The 17,773-nt window shown below is 42.4% G+C and overlaps 1 protein-coding gene across 1 annotated transcript; it reads left to right on the plus strand.

Moving 5' to 3' along the window:
- Window positions 1-7,639: 7,639 nt before the first annotated feature.
- LOC104387750 lies at window positions 7,640-15,883 on the plus strand. Its single transcript, XM_009996535.1, has 2 exons — window positions 7,640-8,218; window positions 15,743-15,883. The coding sequence occupies exons 1-2, from the start codon at window positions 7,640-7,642 to the stop codon at window positions 15,881-15,883; spliced, it is 720 nt and encodes a 239-aa protein (XP_009994837.1).
- The last annotated feature ends 1,890 nt before the right edge of the window (window positions 15,884-17,773 follow it).

A 17,773-nucleotide genomic window follows, 5' to 3' on the forward strand; every position in this document is an offset into this window, starting at 1 on the left:
GGGAATTCAAGTTGCTTTAGAAAGGCTTAGACATATATTGGTGGGCCCTTTACTCCTGAGCCAACTAAAAGCCCATCCATCTGTGCACAATCCAATGTAATAAAAGCACAGTAAAAAGGATAGTTTCTGTTCACTTTTCTTGTAAAGCCTCTCTTGTGTTTTATTGCCAACTCCACAGTAACTTCACACCCCCACTCAAAATAAGATCATGGTTGCTTCTTAAAGGAAGGTTCCACAGGCTAATAAAAGGTCACAGTGCTGTGAGATTTCCTTTTAGACAATGAACAGGATTAGAAGTGAGTAGGTCCCAGCGAGCAGATTACCCTAAAATGAAACCCAGGGATGACGAGGCAAAGCCCAGGGTCCCAGTTGTGTGTCAGCAATCTTGTTTCAGAAAGTCTGGGGTCAAGAAGTGGCTATCAACAAAACTGGCATGTGTATATATACACACACATACATATATATATATATATAATGCATCACAAGTGAAGGTGATAAACTTGCCCAATCAACCAACCAAGAAAACAAACAAAACCCTCTAAAAGTTTACCAAATCTGAAGGTTAAGGCTTTGTCAGAAGTAAACTAGTATCAGAAAATATGGAAATAAAAAGATAGACTGCCTAAATGACCATCACTTTGCCTTTTATCATATTTTAATTGAAACTGAAAATCAAGAAAGCAGGAAGGGTGTTTGGAGAAATCAAAATGCATCATTCAACCACATTAAAGTATGCTCACATAACTGCAAAGAGGTTTTATCACTCACTGGCTGTAAAGCACCACTCATGTACCACCCATCAGCTGACACCCAGTAACTGGTCATGGATGTGATCCCGCTCAGGGGCAACGCAAAGCAGAAGAGGAGAGATACCACTACATTCAGTCATGATAGCCTGAGTAGCTCAAGAAGGAAATTATTTGTATTCCTAGTGTTTCAGCCACTGCATTCTGCTCTACTGCCAGTACCACAGTCAGGACCAGGTATCCCAGAAGTTACTATGCCACAGGTGAAGATGACAGTCTTCTTAAAGAATGTTTTTTTAAGACATGGGTAAAAGTACTCACAGCCACTAGTTAGCTACCAATGACAAGTTGAATACTGTGACATCACATATTAAGTTATGACCATATACGCTGATAAATTGATATTCAAGGTCCCAGAGTTATATAGGCAATTATGGTTCCGCTAAGCAAATGGGAGGCCAACAACAATGCTGGTTGGAAGTTTAGGAGTCACATCCGGTATCAGATGGTCACAACAAACACCCCTCAAGTGTATATACAATTCTGAGAGCATTGGAGGCTGCCTGGGGAGCTGCTGTAGGTAGTCAAGGGAAAAGACAGAAGGCTCCACTACCACGGCCCATGCTGAAGGCTTTTGTCACAGATCTATAATTCCTGCATGAACAACCAAAACCTTCAAAATTTCAGCAGTATTTTACAATACAGGGTCAGAGTATCTTATCTGACACTACAAACACTGAAGGGACAGACGACTTTGTTACAGGCAAGAGTCCTTAAAATTTTTATTCAGCTTCCCCTACCCCAGCCCAGTCCGCAGAAAGAATTGCAGCTGCTCACAGTACTTAATGGACAGCAAAAGTCTTCCTGTTACCTGCCAGGCATCTGTACTTGTACAATGTGAATGCTGACAGGAGAAAGAGGGAAAAGGAAATGAGGCACATCCCTCAGTGTCTGCCCAGAGCCCTTGCTCTTCCTGGAGAAACTGAACAGCATAACTTCTAATGTTCTCTACTTGATCAAAACAGTGATTTAAATATCTCTGAACTGAAAAGAGTTGAGATTGCACAGCTGATTCTCATCACTAAGAATGAAAACTCTAAACTTTCATATCAGAACAACAGTTAGAAAATACACAAGATGTTCTTACCTATTTGAAGGAAAAGAACTTTTTACTTTAGTTGACTCTTATAGGTATAACATGCATTAATATAAAAAACAAACAGCCTTTTTGATCACTTTGATCATATGTAAGCAAATCATCACCAGATCTAGACAGCTCAGGGACTTCCAGTATTTAGTCCAATACTCTACAGTAATTATTGAGTGGATTTACAATATATAGAAATGTCGCGTCTCTCTCAAATGTTTTTACAGCTTTTTCATTTAAAATCTCTGCTCTCGTTTTACAGAACGTTAAATGTTACAAAACAGCCAGCAAAATTTCCATGAGCTCTTCTGGCTAGATGCTGGCAGGCAGCCACAATCATGCTAATGAGATCCTTAAGGTACACACACAGTTTTGTTAATTGAATGAAATCACAAAAAAGTCATTTTATGGTCTTCAAAGCCCAGATTCTGTCTTTCTATTAGTTTAAATCACGTTCAAATGCTGAATAGATGCTTTACTGCCCACTGATGAGAAAAATAAAAGCCAACAGGGGTAAGGGCAATAGGCCATCATAAATACAGGACAAAATGTTGTGGACAAGTATTCTTTTTTTGGGGGGAAACATACCCTCCTTTCACTTTTTTGCAGAGTGCTCTGCACCTGGGATGGTATTTTGCTTCCCTTGTTGCCATCGGGACAAGCAGAATGTTCAGATTTCATTTTATAAAATCCTCAGATTAGTGCTAATGTCTTATCTGTATTCCCTTACCAACAAATGCATACTTATTTGTATTTAAAAAAATGACAGAAATCTTTTTCTAGAGCTCCATTTGGTCTGTATGCAACCGCCCAGAATTCTGCTGTTTGCCCAAGACTGCAGTTCCGACACAGCCAGCCTCATTTTCTAAAACTTGGCTAAACCTTCATAAAGCCTCACTTTTAAGCATCACAGTCAAGTGCTTTTGTTTGGTTTTTCTGGGATTTCTATTACTACTTAAGTGAAATTATTCCCTGTTTCTTTTTACAGACATGTCCCCAGCTAGTTTATAATTATAGGCAGAAGTTACTCAGTAAACATACTGTGACTCTAACAGAAATAAAGCAGTAAAGAACACGGCAGAGAAGAGAACTGGTTTTTTGTAACTTAAAAAAAAAATAAAAATGTTATTTGAAAAGGTCTTAAACAGTTTATGATGTCAAAAAGAAACAAAAAAAAATTACATATTCAGGTTTTTGTCTGAACAATCTGTAGAAGTTCTCAGGTGACACTGCAAGAAATCCTACTAAGAAATGCTGTAGCATCCTCCTTACACACTTGTCTCAAGCACAGACTGAGCAAGTAGATTATGCCGAGAACAGGTACCTGGACTCGTTACGCACTTTATGAACCCACTGCTTATTTATTCCATACTGTTACAGTCAAATCCTGCCACCGATACCCACATCCTTCTCAGAAGGAAAGTCTGTTGAGGTCACTGGGCTGAGTCTTGACAATCTTAATCACTGCTCAATGAATCCCAACAGTGTCTAGCTACGACGTCAAGCATGAACCTGAGGGGGCGGGTGGAATAACAAAGTTCATCAGATTCTAAATTACAACAGCCGGGGGAGGGGGGAGAAGGTCCGATTTGAGTGGGAGTCTGGTCTGCAGAGGAACAGCATTTTAAAAAATGAAATAAATAAAAATGCATACTTTAATGTCCTTAGAAGAAGATCCAATCATGTCAGTACATGGTTTTTTTTTAAAAAAAAAGTATCGATAATAACCCTTTACATTTAAAATAAGAGTTACTTTCTACACTAATTGTGTTTTGTCTCTGTGCTGAAGGTTTTCAGGGCTCAGAACGTGAGTCAAGATGCTGAACAGCATGTGTGTACACAACACGACAGACTTTGGCAGGGGACACAACAAAGGCTTCGGAACCGGGGTGAGCACAGCAAAGGGCCTCCCGTGTACGTCAGGGATGATGGGGCTGTCTGCTAGAAATCTGGCATACTGCTCAAGGGGATTTTGTCAGCCTGAAATGGATTTCTGTGCCTCGCTGATGAATGTTAACATACGACTGCACTTGCTGAATATTTTCGTGGCTTTATAACCTCTTTATAGGACATATTATCATCTTCCTCTTCCCTCCCTCTAGCTGATGGACGCTACACGCCATAAAAACATACACCCTTAGATGGATGTCCATTACAAAGATTTTCTACTTGATTTTAATCCAAAAAAGCTGGCATTAGCCTGGTATTTTTTAATTAAAACCTCCTTCACTCAGTTCTTTTTTGTTTGGTACAGCATCTATCAATCAGGAGGAGTCGCCACAGGATGCACACGGTGGCAGGAGGCTATTTCATCCCCTCCCCCAACACCAGACACTGACTTTTTTTTCCTATCCTTTCCCCACCTCCCCCCCCACCCAACTTCATTAACTAAATGCACTGAATAAACCTTAACATCCCAGCTAAATCCTATTGGCCCTGGATTTGCTACTTAATGCTAAAACCCAAGCGACCCATTTTTCTCCTGTTGATACTTCTATTGCTGATGGCAGCCAGCCGAGAAAAATACCCAACCTTAAAATATTTTAACGTAAGGAACAAAACCCAGAGAATTCATCACTCATGCTGCTGCTGCTCATGAACTTTACGTAAGCTCTACTTCACGTGTCTAAGCTTCTCATGCTTTTGTGCTTCATAGGCAACACAGTGAGTCTGTTGCTTAGCAAATGAATGCAACCAAGTGTATGTGTTATTAAAAGTGCAACAAGGTCTCTTTTTAAAGAAAAATTACCTTGCAAAGTCTATGGAAAAAACATTTCTGCACATTCTACAATTTCCAGTCATGGTGGTGTTACAAGATGGAGACCTCACTAACTGAAAATCTTTGGAAAAAGAGAAACAACAAGAGTAAACAGATGAGTGCTACAGATCCATTATGAGTTCCAACCCTTAGATTTTGCTTTAAACTGTAATTGTTTGTCTTCTGGTTTTACATACAGAACAGAAAAGGCTAATTATTTACCACCTCTCTGCCTCATGGCTGCTGGCCCTCCCGTTGCACCCCAGTTACCACTGCTGCACCTAATCTCACCTCGGCTCAGCTGCCCAATACTTCCTCCTTGGTCCCTGAAGATGAGGAGGAATGCTGATGGTAACTTCCCAGTCTTGACTCTTTATTCCCAAAGCACCCAAACTGGGCTATTAATCCAGGGGCAAAGTCTCCCTATGGAAGCATTAAGAGCTTTGGTTCCTGACTGCTCCTGGGGCAACCAGCTTGCTTTTCCTCTTGCTCCATCACAACGCTGACCTCCCTGCCTCCCACAAAACATCAATGCCATGACCACCATGTGGTCTGCCTCAGCACCTGCCACTCCAAAACCCTTCCCTCCTGCAAACAACTCTGCCACCCTCCTGCCACACACACCTGTGGCTGCAGCTGTGCCCCCCATTATCTTTGCAAGCTTCTGCATAGCTTCCTGCAGCCGTGCACTACTCTTGCCCCACTGCAGGGTCCCTCTGCAGCAGCCTCTGCCCAGTGTGCTTGGCTCCAGCCTCCCAGCCCTCCGGAGTAGGAGGGCCAGCTCACCCCGTGCTCACCCGTGTCCTGTCCTGCTTCCCCCAGCATGGAGCACCATGAGGGGTGTGATGCACTGTGCCTCAGCTAGAACAGCCTCCTGCCCTTTGATGGCTCCATGGCAAGCAGCTTCCCACACAGAAAACTCAGTGCTCCCCTCATGGCTTGCAGAAGGCATTCACCACATCTGCAGTTATCTGTTGGAGAAGGCTATTCCAGCTTGCTCTTGGGTATCCAACCAACACAGCAGTCTTTGGGTTTGACTTATATTTTTAATACCACATTTCACTTCACATTAATATCAGACCTCAGTGCCCCACAATACCAAGGCTGATTTCTGAGAAGAGCTGCATCCTGAAACGCCCATCCCATGCACACCCAGCCCTCTGCCTGGCAAATTCCTGTGACATTCAGAGCCTGTGAAGGCTGAAAACAAACAAGGAGCCTGGGCAGCTGGTAGAAATTCAGTTATCCTGAACAAAAGTTGTATTTACAAACAACCTAAAAGCAAATCTAATCCAGCACTGAAGATACGCAGCACAGGTTATACATTAAGATTGTTAGTACGATGTCTGTTATGAGAAGGCTTTCAAATCAAAGCTCCTTCTAACTGCCTGTGCACTCACATCAATGTATTTTATTACCAATACCACTAATGGAGTGTTCATCATGTTTCTAGCTTCTCTGCAGGAACGAGAAAAATATATTGAGCCACGCAAGAATAAAATGAATCTATCCATGTCACCATGCGTTATTATGCTGCACACACTCTATAGATGTGTTTAAATATGGTCCTTGAAGGAAGTAATGGCAACTGATTTCAGTATTACAGAAATATCCAGGCCAGCATAAATTGGAGATAAAGAGTGATAAGGAACAGAAGCAGTAAAACAAACACTTTATTCTTGAGGACTTACTATTGCAGCATGGACACAGATGAGAGAGGGGAAGGACACAAGGTCTTTTGTGAGAAACCTGCCATTTCAGATTGTAAGGAAAGTATAAAAAGTTTTCTTCACCCGATTATAAATTAAGAAGTTATTGAGTAATGACCACACGATCAATCAAGTTTTCTTCTTTTCTTGAACACAAGGAGTAGACTACTAGGTAGATGAACAGATGATGATATAAGTTTATGAGTAGACAAGCCTCCATTTTTTAGTTTATTTTTATGAACTCTTGCCCGATTTTAACATGGCCGATGCCTGGATTCCATTTTGAACCATCCTCAGCGACAGTTCACGAGCGCTGTACCAGGGATCTTTGTAGGGATAAAAGGCGGACAAGTGGATTCCCAGCTGCTCAACTCCATTTTTACTATTCTAAAACCACATATCAAAGAAACAAACAAGACCTACAGGTAGACTGGATGTTACACACATTTCCAACAGCTATTTTTAATATCTTTTTCAACGTCTGAAGATAGATATGCAGAACAACTTCCAGCTATGACTGTATTTTGCTGCCTATACAGAAGAGCTGTTAAAACACAACGTTAACACGCGTTGTTTATTTTTCCAGCAATACTAGCAGGGTTATCAGAAACAGAAACGCAAGCTGTCCATGCAACACAACCACCCTGAGTGTCATAGGACAACCTAGCAGACGTATTAAAGAGATTTGGGCGCACAGTGCCCAAACTTCTTGCATCTTAAAAAAAATAATTATTATTAATAAAAATTATTATCATAAATAATAATAAAAATATTAATAATAATAGTAGTAAAAGTGAGGTGCGAAGTCCAGTCTCTCATTTTACTGTTATCACCAAGCTACCGTCTATGTTCCAACTTTTACTCAAGAAGCACACACTTCAGCATTTCCCTTTCCGCCACCGAACGCCACACAGAACAAAACCACAACTGTTTACTTGGACTGTTCACATCAGCTACTTAGAACTCAACAAGCAACCAGAAACGTTACCAGCTCAATAAAAGCAAGCAACTCTCAAAGCTAACCCCTCCAAAACATGGGGGGGCACCGCTCCAGCCCGGTTACTTTTGAGAGCAACGCCGGTTTTCCCGCCGGTCTGAAACTTCTTACCCTCCGCCTTTCCAGTCCCCCCGCAGCCCCTGTGCTTTCCCTGGCAAAGGCCGGATCCCGCCTCTCCCCATCCCGCTTTCAACTCGCAAGAAACTCTTCATTCACCACGAGTGGCTGCAGGAAGCGGGACACACACCCCCCCCCCAGCCCCCCAAGAGATGCTGTTACCCCATGCAACCCCCGGGCTGCTCGCCTGGGGGGGGGGGGTCACTCTCCCGGGGGGCCCCCCCCGCTTCCCAGCCCCTACCCCGCGTCCCAGCGCGGGCGGGGGACGAGACGGCCCCGCCGCCGCCCAAACCAGCGCCACAGCAACTTGTTGCTTTCAATCTTTTAACGACTTGGCCTCCACCGCAGCCCCGTCCCGGGCAGGCAAGAGAGAGACAGAGAAAAGCAAAACTCAAGCCCTTCAAAAGCCCCCGCCGAAGTAGCGAGCGCGGCTCCCGCAAGCCCGAAACGGGGCGACCCCCACGACCACCCCCAACCCCAAAGGCGGGCAGCACCCGCTCCTCGCCCGCGCAGCAACTCCAGGAGGCAGGAGCGGGCTCTTCCCCCCCCGCACCCCTGCGCGGGGCAGCGCTACCCACCTGCGGAGGGGCTCCCCCGGCCCGCGGAGCTCCGCGCCGCGCCGCGCCGCTCCCTTCTTCCCTCCCTGCGCGGGTGCGCAGCGCGGCCGCCTCCCGCCGGGTCCCGCCCGAGCGCAGGCACACGGCCGGCAGCCCTGCCACAGCACAGCCAAACCGGGCTGCTTTGGTTGGTTGGTTTGTTTGTTTTCTTCCTTCCTTCCTCCCTCCCGCTTCTTTTTCTTCCCCTCCTGTTTCCCCCCCTTCCCGTCCTCCCTTCTCCCCGTTTTCCCTTCCCTGGCGCAGCCCCTGGCAGATGAGCCCGACTCAGCCAGAGCGCGCTCACGACACCCCCTCCACCAATCATTGCAATTAGTGCCACATGAGAGGAGCTTCTTGCCCAAAATCTGCTTAAGAAAGGGGCCAGAGGGCAGGGCAATCTCCTTTGCTCAACAATGACCAGAAGCTGCTATAAATACCCAAACAAAAGCCCTGGAGAGGCCAGGAATGTCATATCCTAATGTGATAAAAATTGTAAAGAGCTGATGTAGACCAGGAGTACAAAGGAGGCAAAATAATGTAAAAAAATAAAGAGACCAACAGTAAAAGTGGTCGCCCCCTTCCTACCCTCTCCCTTGCAATAGGTTCTCAGAGCGGTGTGTCTCAGGGTGCCACGTTATGATGTTTTTGAGGTCCAAAATGGCCCTCACAGTCCCTTTGTGACAGCTGCACGCTGGTATTTATAGGTGCCCAAGCCTGTGCACCTTATATAAATAACCAAGCACAGTGACCAGGGCTGGCCAGAGGTAGCCTCCAGCCCCACAGATACATCACACTGCACAACAACTATTAAGCAACGACTTCTCTAAATTAAAACGTTCACAAGAGGTTCCCTACATGTCAGTAAGTAAATCAGTACATGAAGAAAGTACAGATTCAGGTGAATTGGTATCAAAACTGGAGATTTAATCTAATGTGACTTGGACACCAGCACATTTCAGCACTGGCAGGAGAAATTCCAGGCTGAAGTTTCTAACTACCCAGTGAGTTAGAGCAGAAAACTAAAAGAATACCAAACAAAAAAACCCCAAAAAACCCAAAACACACTTGATCCATCAGAGCGCCTCCAGCAACAGTGCCTGGACCTAGACCCTGTGCACCACTTTACAAACCTCCAGTTCACACCATGCAAATTGCTGGACGCTGTCTGCTCAGGCATGGGAAGTGCAGGGTGGAGTGGGAGAAGGGAGTGGCTTGGTCCCATTTGGCTGTTTGTAAACTCCTGCAATGCCTTTGAGATGGTGATTTCTAGTCTGTTGATGGCAGGATGACTACAGATAGGTTCATATGAGGAGAAGCTGATGGTCACCGCAAAGGGAGGGCACTCGACTGATGTCCCTCGAGCTCTCATGTCTCGATGTTTATGTGCAAATTACGCAAAAGTAGTTAATCTTATTGACTGACCTCATGCTCTTTTAGAACTGAGATAAAAGCCATGTGAAGTTATCCCTGTGTTTCTTCTGTTTGGTTTGCGCCAACCCAATAATAAACTTCTACTACAAATAATTGTTATTTTTTCCATTTCATTCCCATGCCCTCCTCTGATCACACTTGTTTGTCCTTCTGCAGTGAACCCTGCTTTTTCATACAAAACCCGTTCACATACAGGCTTATCCTCAAAGCACCCTTACCCTCAAAGGATGTCCAGAGATGTCTTTTGCTGGTTTAGTAATTCCCTGAACTTAAGCACGTGCCCTACATAAAACAAAGAGTGTACTTTTAGAAGATCATATGAAAAAAAAACACAAACACATTTCAAAGAGATAACATTGAAGTAAAGCTCATGCGAGACCCTAGTCCAAAAATCACAGGCACAGAACAAAACTGCCCGCAAGATTTCCAGACTTCCTAGTTTTTGCTGGGACAGAAATACTCTTTATTTCAACAAAGAGCTTTCAGTAGCCCAGAGTGCGCAGATGCAGAACAACAACACTGACATAAACAGTACAGACTGAGCCTTGTCAGGCCAAAGCTGACGGCCCCCGGGGTGACAGAGCCCTCCCCGAGGATGGGGGAGAGCAAAGCAGAGCACCCCGTCCTGGCACAGGCAGGGTGGAGGCCCATGGAGCCCAGCAGAGCAGCCAGAGGTGTGGCAGGATGCCTGGCTCTGTTTGCAAGGTATTGCAATAATGCGGCTAATAAACCCTGCTAGTTCCACTGGCTGCTCTTTACCTTGGATCCTGTTTTTATTTTAAGCAGGGCCAAGCTGGGTGTCCCCAGCAGCAGCACAGAAATGCTTCGCATTGCAAAGGAGTGGACAGGGCCTGCACTGAAGGAAAAAAAAAAAAAGAAGAAATAATCCTCAACTACAAAAACCCTTCTGGGTAAGCAGTAGAAGATTTCTAGAATAATGAGCTTACCTGGGAAAAACATGACCTATGACTTAAGTAACTGCATAGTTGTAACTGAGTAACAAGGCAGCAAAAATAAGTCACTAATGGAGTGAAATGTAAGATTGTGTGCATGGTATAAAAATCTAGCCAGCCAGGCTAGATGAATAAATTGGCAGAACTGAGCCACTGCTGCCAGAAGTGAAAGAAAAATATCCTTTTCTCTGAATTTTGGATGGGTTTACTGTCTTTCACTTCCTGGATCAGCTATCATTACAGACTTCAGAGACAGGAGAAAAAAAAAAAGTTATAAACATAAACAGTATTTCCTTTTCTTGCCAAGAGACCCTGCTTGATCTGATGTGTATTGACTTGGTCCTCATTTTGCATGCTGCTTTTCTACACCAGCTTTTTCAGCCTAGGAATAAAGATGGTGCAGGAATCTTGGAACCTCCTTTAAGGATGCTGAACATGTAACATGAGGAAAAATACATGGATGGACAACAGGTATTCAGAACGGGCTCTCCTTTGCAAGTTTGAAAGTATTCAAAAAGCCATTTGCTTTACAAATCAAGATGCTGTTATTTGATGATAAATCTAAGACACAGGTGACAGAAATCTCCATGAACAATGTCCCCAAATTAAAATGTATAAAGAGAAGATTCTATTTAGTTTGCAAATATTTTATTTTCTATTTGCAATTTTGAACTGTTTATAAAATGTTCCAGTAATAGATCAGGGTAAGACTTCTTGTTTTATATAAAAGTGTGACTGTTACCTGGAAGTGCTTTAAGTTAACTCATGATGGAAATGGAAACCTGGATCAGATACATTGGGTCCTGGCATTTGACGTAATTTTTTTGAGAAATAAGCCTGTGTATGGAAAGCTATCGTCAAGCACTAGTTAAAGTTTTCCCTTAAACAGTGTTTTGTTTGATAAGTGAAAACTGACAACATCACCAAATCATCTAGTATTGGTGCTCTTTCCTTTCACATGTCCCTGCTCCCGGAAAAAAAAACCACCAATAATGGATTATACTATTTCTTTGTCTGAATAAAATGTTGCAGTTCCGGAGATAAAGACATATTCAGCTGAGCAATTAAATAGCTAAATAAATGAATCAGCAGAGCAGAAGTGACAGATTTAATTACTGCTTAGAGCTAGGAAGGGGAACTAATTATGGGGTTCATGAACCACATACCATTCTTCTCCTTAAGCATGTGCTTCGATTCTTCTGGATCAAACTCTGCAAATGCAGTAGCACCATGCACCAGATTATTTAAAAATAAAATTTAAAAAAAGGAAAAGAAAAAAGGCTATTCAAATTCTTTAAAGAAAGAATAGTCAGTTGTCTGTTTTAAAAGCCCAAGTTCAATTGGCTAGATAACATGAGTTAAAGAAACTTTTTTTAAAAATAGCTAGGTACTAAAAATGTAAATCTCAGAAAAATGAAATGAGAATGAAGTTCACTGGATGTGAATAAACCAAAGATTGGAACAGAAAGCTGTGGTAATTGAGGAACAAAGTATGTAGCTATATCAAGTGGTTCAGAAAGTGTCTGTAGCTGGGAAGCCTGAGAAAGCTGTTGATCCTAGCTCTCTTCTGCTTTGGTCTGTCCACCACAGCAAGCAAATACAGTTTAAAAAGATGCTTTTGTGGCCACCAACTGCAAAGCCATTAGTGGTGGAAAAAATTCTTCTTCGGTTTCCACTTTCTGTCCCTTTTCTCTGCTTTGCATATACTTTATCATCCTAATTTTATTCTTGTTTGATAAGACAGTCGATGACAATTAGTTGAGCTTCACATTAAAATCATGAGCTCTTCCCCTCATTAGTGGGAGTGACAAAGAGGAAAAAAAAGACCCCACACATACTGCATTTGAATCACATTGTTCAATGAATTGCATAATATTCATGAGTTTACAGCTAATTTATACAGATGTAAGGAGATGAGGAGAAGAGAGGAGAAAGGAAGGGATGGTAAGGGAAGGGAAGAGGACCACCAAGCTATATTAAAAAAAAAAAATAATGAAAGAGTGGAAGAGAGGATAAGTCCTTCATTCACAACCAGTGGTTTTATAAAATTAGAAAATGTGTTGTGATGTTTGTTGTAGCATAATTTTAAAAACCAACATGTTTGCCTCTTTTCCTAAAAGTGCTGCAAATAAAGAGATAAATAATTCTGCACTGCTGAATTCGTACACTATCCTGAAAAACAATCAGACCTTCAACTCCACTGACTGAAAATTTTTAAAAAGCAAAATGTGATGCAAACAGTAAAACATCTTATGGCTGAGAAAGATCTAAATCCACCTCAGCTATAGCCATGTCCTTCTTCCACACCACCAGTAATTTTGTCATATTGAAAATAATTGTGCCCAAACCCAGAGATGCAGGCTAATCCCTGGGAAGGCTCACTAGACAATCACAATGCCATCACCATCCAAGATTACAACATCAGCTCTGCTTGGCTGAAATTCTGTTCTCTAAAGGCAGCCAAAACCAATGCCTATTGCATCAATAGAGTCTAAAATGAACTGTATCTTGAAAATCAGTGTCTGGGCTTCTTCTGTAACAAGGGAGACTGTATCTGCAGGGAACCAGGAGCACTGTACATCCAAGATAAGGTAAAACCAGGATTTTTTAAAAATTATTTTATTTCTTTTAGAAGGAATTATGGTACAGCTCTAAAAAAGCGACATCCGTTGCCTGGAATTCCGGTGCAGTTAGATCAGAAGAAAATGGACGTTGTATCTAGACACACGGCGAAGTAGTGAGGAGCTGATCTTCAAAAAAGACACTATTTCCGAAACATTACGTGCAAGTTGCATTAGCACTCATTCCACACAAATTTTACATCATTCATTTTCCATGTTAATAAAGTGTGATGTCTGTAGAAAGTCACTAAGGTACCAGTGATGATGGAGCTTGCAGAACACACGCACAACTGCTACCTCATAATAGAGATATTATGATTGTATAAATAACCACAGTGGAGCAGGAGGAGTTGTAAAGGATCCCATGGGCAGGGTCAGCAGACTGCTGAAGGAGGAAGGAAGAATAGGCTCCTGGTGCACAACACTTCTGATCACAGGAGGCAAAATCAGCTGTATTTATCTGAAAGTCCCTGCCAGGCTGACTTGGAAATGACCATTTAACTATCCAAGGTGTCCCTCTCAAGTCAGGACATGATTGGCATTTTTATTTACACCCAAAAGCACATCCCCAAAGGTATACGGGGCATTTGGAAGCAGAAGTTGTGCAGAAGTGAGCTCACTGGCTGGGAGGAAGGCTGGCTCTATGAACCCACCATCTTCTGCTCTCACCACTAGGCAATGCAAAATAAATCCCTCACGGGATACTTGAAACAGGAGTCATGGTTAAGTATAGACCAGAAGCAAATTGATCATTGTTTTATTTATACCCTTTTGCTCTCAGTATTGCATTTGGTTGTTTGCCCTTAAATGTTGCGTGACATAATTTTGCAGTGTTTCACCACCAAACCAACCTGGTGCAGTGGAGAACAAGATGAAACAGAGTAAAACCAACAGGTTCTCAGTAGAAAACAAAGACAAAGAACAATGGACAGGGTGTCTTGAGACATGAGTGTCTCCTCCAGCAGGGTTGTAGAAGCACAGGGCTGGCAAGTATTTCCTTCCTATTTTCAGAGGTTCACTAGGGAATGGACAGGAAGGGAGGATTTTACTAGCAGGGAAAGGATTAGCCCTGACAGGCATGAACTAACTCCTGTCCTACAAGAAGCAGATGGCAAGCAATATTCCACAATTCTGGGTGAACCCTGTGTTTTCAGCCAGGCTCAAACACTATATTTGGTTGTTACAGGGAAGGTAGAAGGTAATTTTTCACTGTCACGGGGAATGCACCAGTTCATCAAAGCTGCCCTTGGGTAAGTTTACATGTGAAGATTTACAGAAGAGGTGACTAAGTGTGCCAGTGGGTGTAAGGGAGTTGCTAGTTGGCTGGTACAAAGAAGAAATTACTGTGTTTTTTTGTATAAAGCCTAAATAACATTTATACACTACTAATCACAGAGCTAAAATTAATTTTAAATCACCCACTATTTTCTTCTTTTAAAACTCAAAGAAGTGATTTTTTAGTTTTTGAGTGCCCTATTGCATTTTTCTAATAGTTCATCAGAGACTAGAAACAAACATCTAGTCTTCACTGAGGACTAACTAAAAACCAATCAAGCTCCTTGACAATAACGATAACTGAAGTAACTGGAACCACTGTCCAAACCAAAAGCTGAAGGAGGCATTGAGCCATGATGCCCAAAGGGCTTTCACTGAGAAGGGCAAGGATGCCTACATACAAACGTCAGAGCTTGCTTACTCTTGGAATAAGTTATGTATGAGGAAAAACAAAAATATGACAGAAACAGGAGGAGGAAGGAAGCATGTGAACTGGTTAGAGGGCAACCCTTGAAGACTGAGCCTGAGCAAAACTCAGAGAAAGTTCCTTCTTTCTCCTACTGCAGAGGTATAACAAAGAGGAAACAGCCATAAGGAGCATGAAATAAGTAGCAAGAAATCTGATCCTCACAAGCCTCACAATACAACTCCTGACCGAATATGGATGAAAAAAGAGAGATTAAATATGACACACTGTGACACTTTTGAATAATTAGAATAAAAAACTGTCTTGATATGTAAAACCAGAGAAGCAGTTTCGTTATAAAATTTGGCCAATTTGAAGAACTCTGACTGCAACATGAGAGAAAAGCACAAGCACAAGATGGACCAAGAGAACAATTTAGAGACCTAAAGGAATAGTACAATTCCATCACCTAAGGTCTGAGGTTTGCCAGCTTGAAGGAACAAAACTTCAAGGCACAAAAATCAGTCAGTTGTGGAAAAACCTTGGGAATTTTCCACTTTTAGACTGAATTTGGCTGCAGAATTTGTAGTTTCTGGAAATTCCTACAGCAAAAGGTACAAAATTACCAAGCCAAAAATCCCCAAAACACAGGAAAGTTGGAAAGTCAAAACTGAATCACCTTTGTGATTCAAATCTCAAATGCAGACAGTGATGGCAGAACATCCATACATCCATCCTGACAATTGTTTGAATTTTTTTTAATATGAACCTGTTGAATACACAGCAAAGAACCTGGAGTACAAAAAAGAGAAACTGAGATAGCCAGGAGTGGAGAATGAAATGCTGATGTCATCTGTATTTTGGAATGAGTAGCATGGCACATACAACATTTATACCAAAGATGCTCCCTGAATTTTGAAATATAACTAATGCCATGGTTATTTCTTATTTAAGACTATAAACATTTTGCATGTCTTTTATTCTAGAGCCAGCACAAGAGTTTTTCTATGGCTCAGACAAAATTGACAGTCAATCCTCCTAAAATAACAGATGGGACAGAGCCACCCCTGCCTGCTGCAGGAAAGTGGGGAATTGCAATGAAAGATCTAGAGGATCCACGCTACTAATCTGGCTGCCTCCTGGGACTGATACCAGTCAGCTCTCACAGCTGCTGGCACTGGGCATTCTACCAATAGTTTCCACTCCTGCTTTAGGGGCAGCAGCAGTTTCAGACAACCTGTTTTTCCCAGTCCTAATATGGACAAAATTGGGGGGGGGTGGGGGGGGGGGGTAGAAAGGGATGTTAAGGGACATACATTTTGTCTTCTCAGCAGCCTGCTAGCTTAGACAATTTCTGCTTTGCCTGTGCCCCCAGCCAGTCCAGTTTGCTGCTGGAAGCTGAGAACTCAATCAAACTTTGCTTCTTCTGCATTCACAGAAGATTCAGCAAAGACTGCTTTCACCAGTGTCAGCTTATAATTCGTCTGAGAGTCAGGGGCCTTGACCCTTAACATATGAAGTCTGCATTGTGTCAGTCTTCATTTGTTCTCTAGGGGCCTAAGTATAATATCATTCTCAAAAAAGCAAACAGTTCACCTACGATGATCAAGACTATTTTAATATCCTGTCCATATTGTGTTCTTCAAGCTGCTTATGAAAGAGTTTGAGTGCAGAGAAATCCTTGATGTAAAAGATGACCATGAGATATTTCAATATGCTCCTGCAACATAAGAGTTATCAGTGTGTCAAGGCAGAGTCTGACTAGTTTGATAAGAAAACTAGTGAAAACCCATAAAGTAAATAATAGATTTAAAACCAGGAAGAGCTTTGAAGTATGTATTGGCATTTGCTCATTGTACAATAGTATCAGAACATGCATTGCATTGATATTGGCAGATTAAAAAAAAAAGTTTCAGTAAATATAAGTAGTGTTGTGAGCTGGAGTTACTAAAGCCTTACGCAGGTGCATTTGTTACGGCTTTTCTGACAGATTACACTACTGTTGGTCAAGTCCACTAGCATAACAACAACGGGAAAAAATGCAGAACAATATTTTTGTTAATCATAAAAACATTCCTTGCCATACCGTAATGGCTTTTTATATCCAACCTCATATTCTACATCATTGAGGGTTTTTTTTAAATGTCTGATAATTTACAGAGGGAGAATACATTTCAGTAATGCTCATCTAGTTCAGACCCCCTTCTCCACCTTCATAATTCCAATGCACCCTCTTGAGTTTCACTTTGTCTTTCACAGTGCCTTAGCTCCATGGATATAAAATAATAACCTTGTCTGCTCTCACAGAGCTGCTGTGAGCACAGTCCATTTAGATTCTGGAGCACTGCAGCCCTAAGGGAGAAAAATGGTTTATTTATGTACCATTTTGTGTCTACATGTTCTACTGAGCTATTTTTAAAAATTTGTCTCTTTAACATTTATTTTTTTAATTTTATTTTCTAACCCACATAACTTTGTTTTGCTTTCTACTGTGTGGTGTCTCCTGGTACAGTCTTCTTCCTCCTTCGGTCACTTTTCTGTGTCATACAACTGTGATGAGGTTTCCCCCCGTGGTCTTTTCCTCCACCAGTGCATTCTTCCTCATTCTCCTATGTTGCCAGTCTCTCTAGAGTGAGAATAGGTAACTTTTCCCAAACTTAATCACATCTTTGTATCTCCTTTCATACTGCCCTGAGCCTTTCCTTTCCTGTCCGCGTACCGTCCTGCGTCCCCTCCTGAAGGAATTTTCTGCCTTTACAGGGTTGATGGAGAACCCTGCACCAACTAGCTGAATTTGATGAGGAGGCAGGGAAACTAGAAAGATTGACAGACCAGAGGGCTTTTATTCGGGATACATGTGGGCCTTTAACTATGTGTACAACTCCTCAGTGGAAGAGATAACGAGTGGTTTAGGGCAGGGATGGTATCTGCCTCCAGTGCTCAGTGCCAAAGAGCTGCTAACTTTGCAGATGCTGTAAAGTTGCTACAGCTCAAACTCCAGGAGGTTCTACAGGTTA

Source organism: Chaetura pelagica, unplaced genomic scaffold, assembly GCF_000747805.2.
Source record: "Chaetura pelagica isolate M959 unplaced genomic scaffold, ChaPel_1.0 scaffold82, whole genome shotgun sequence".
NCBI classification, from domain to species: domain Eukaryota; kingdom Metazoa; phylum Chordata; class Aves; order Apodiformes; family Apodidae; genus Chaetura; species Chaetura pelagica.

Excerpts from the sequence above, each read along its gene's own strand:
- LOC104387750 (XM_009996535.1), top strand. The coding sequence starts at position 7,640 with ATGCAACCCCCGGGCTGCTCGCCTGGGGGGGGGGGGTCACTCTCCCGG. Across the intron at positions 8,219-15,742 it reads AGCCAAACCGGGCTGCTTTG|AGCCAGCACAAGAGTTTTTC; the intron begins GTTGGTTGGTTT and ends CTTTTATTCTAG.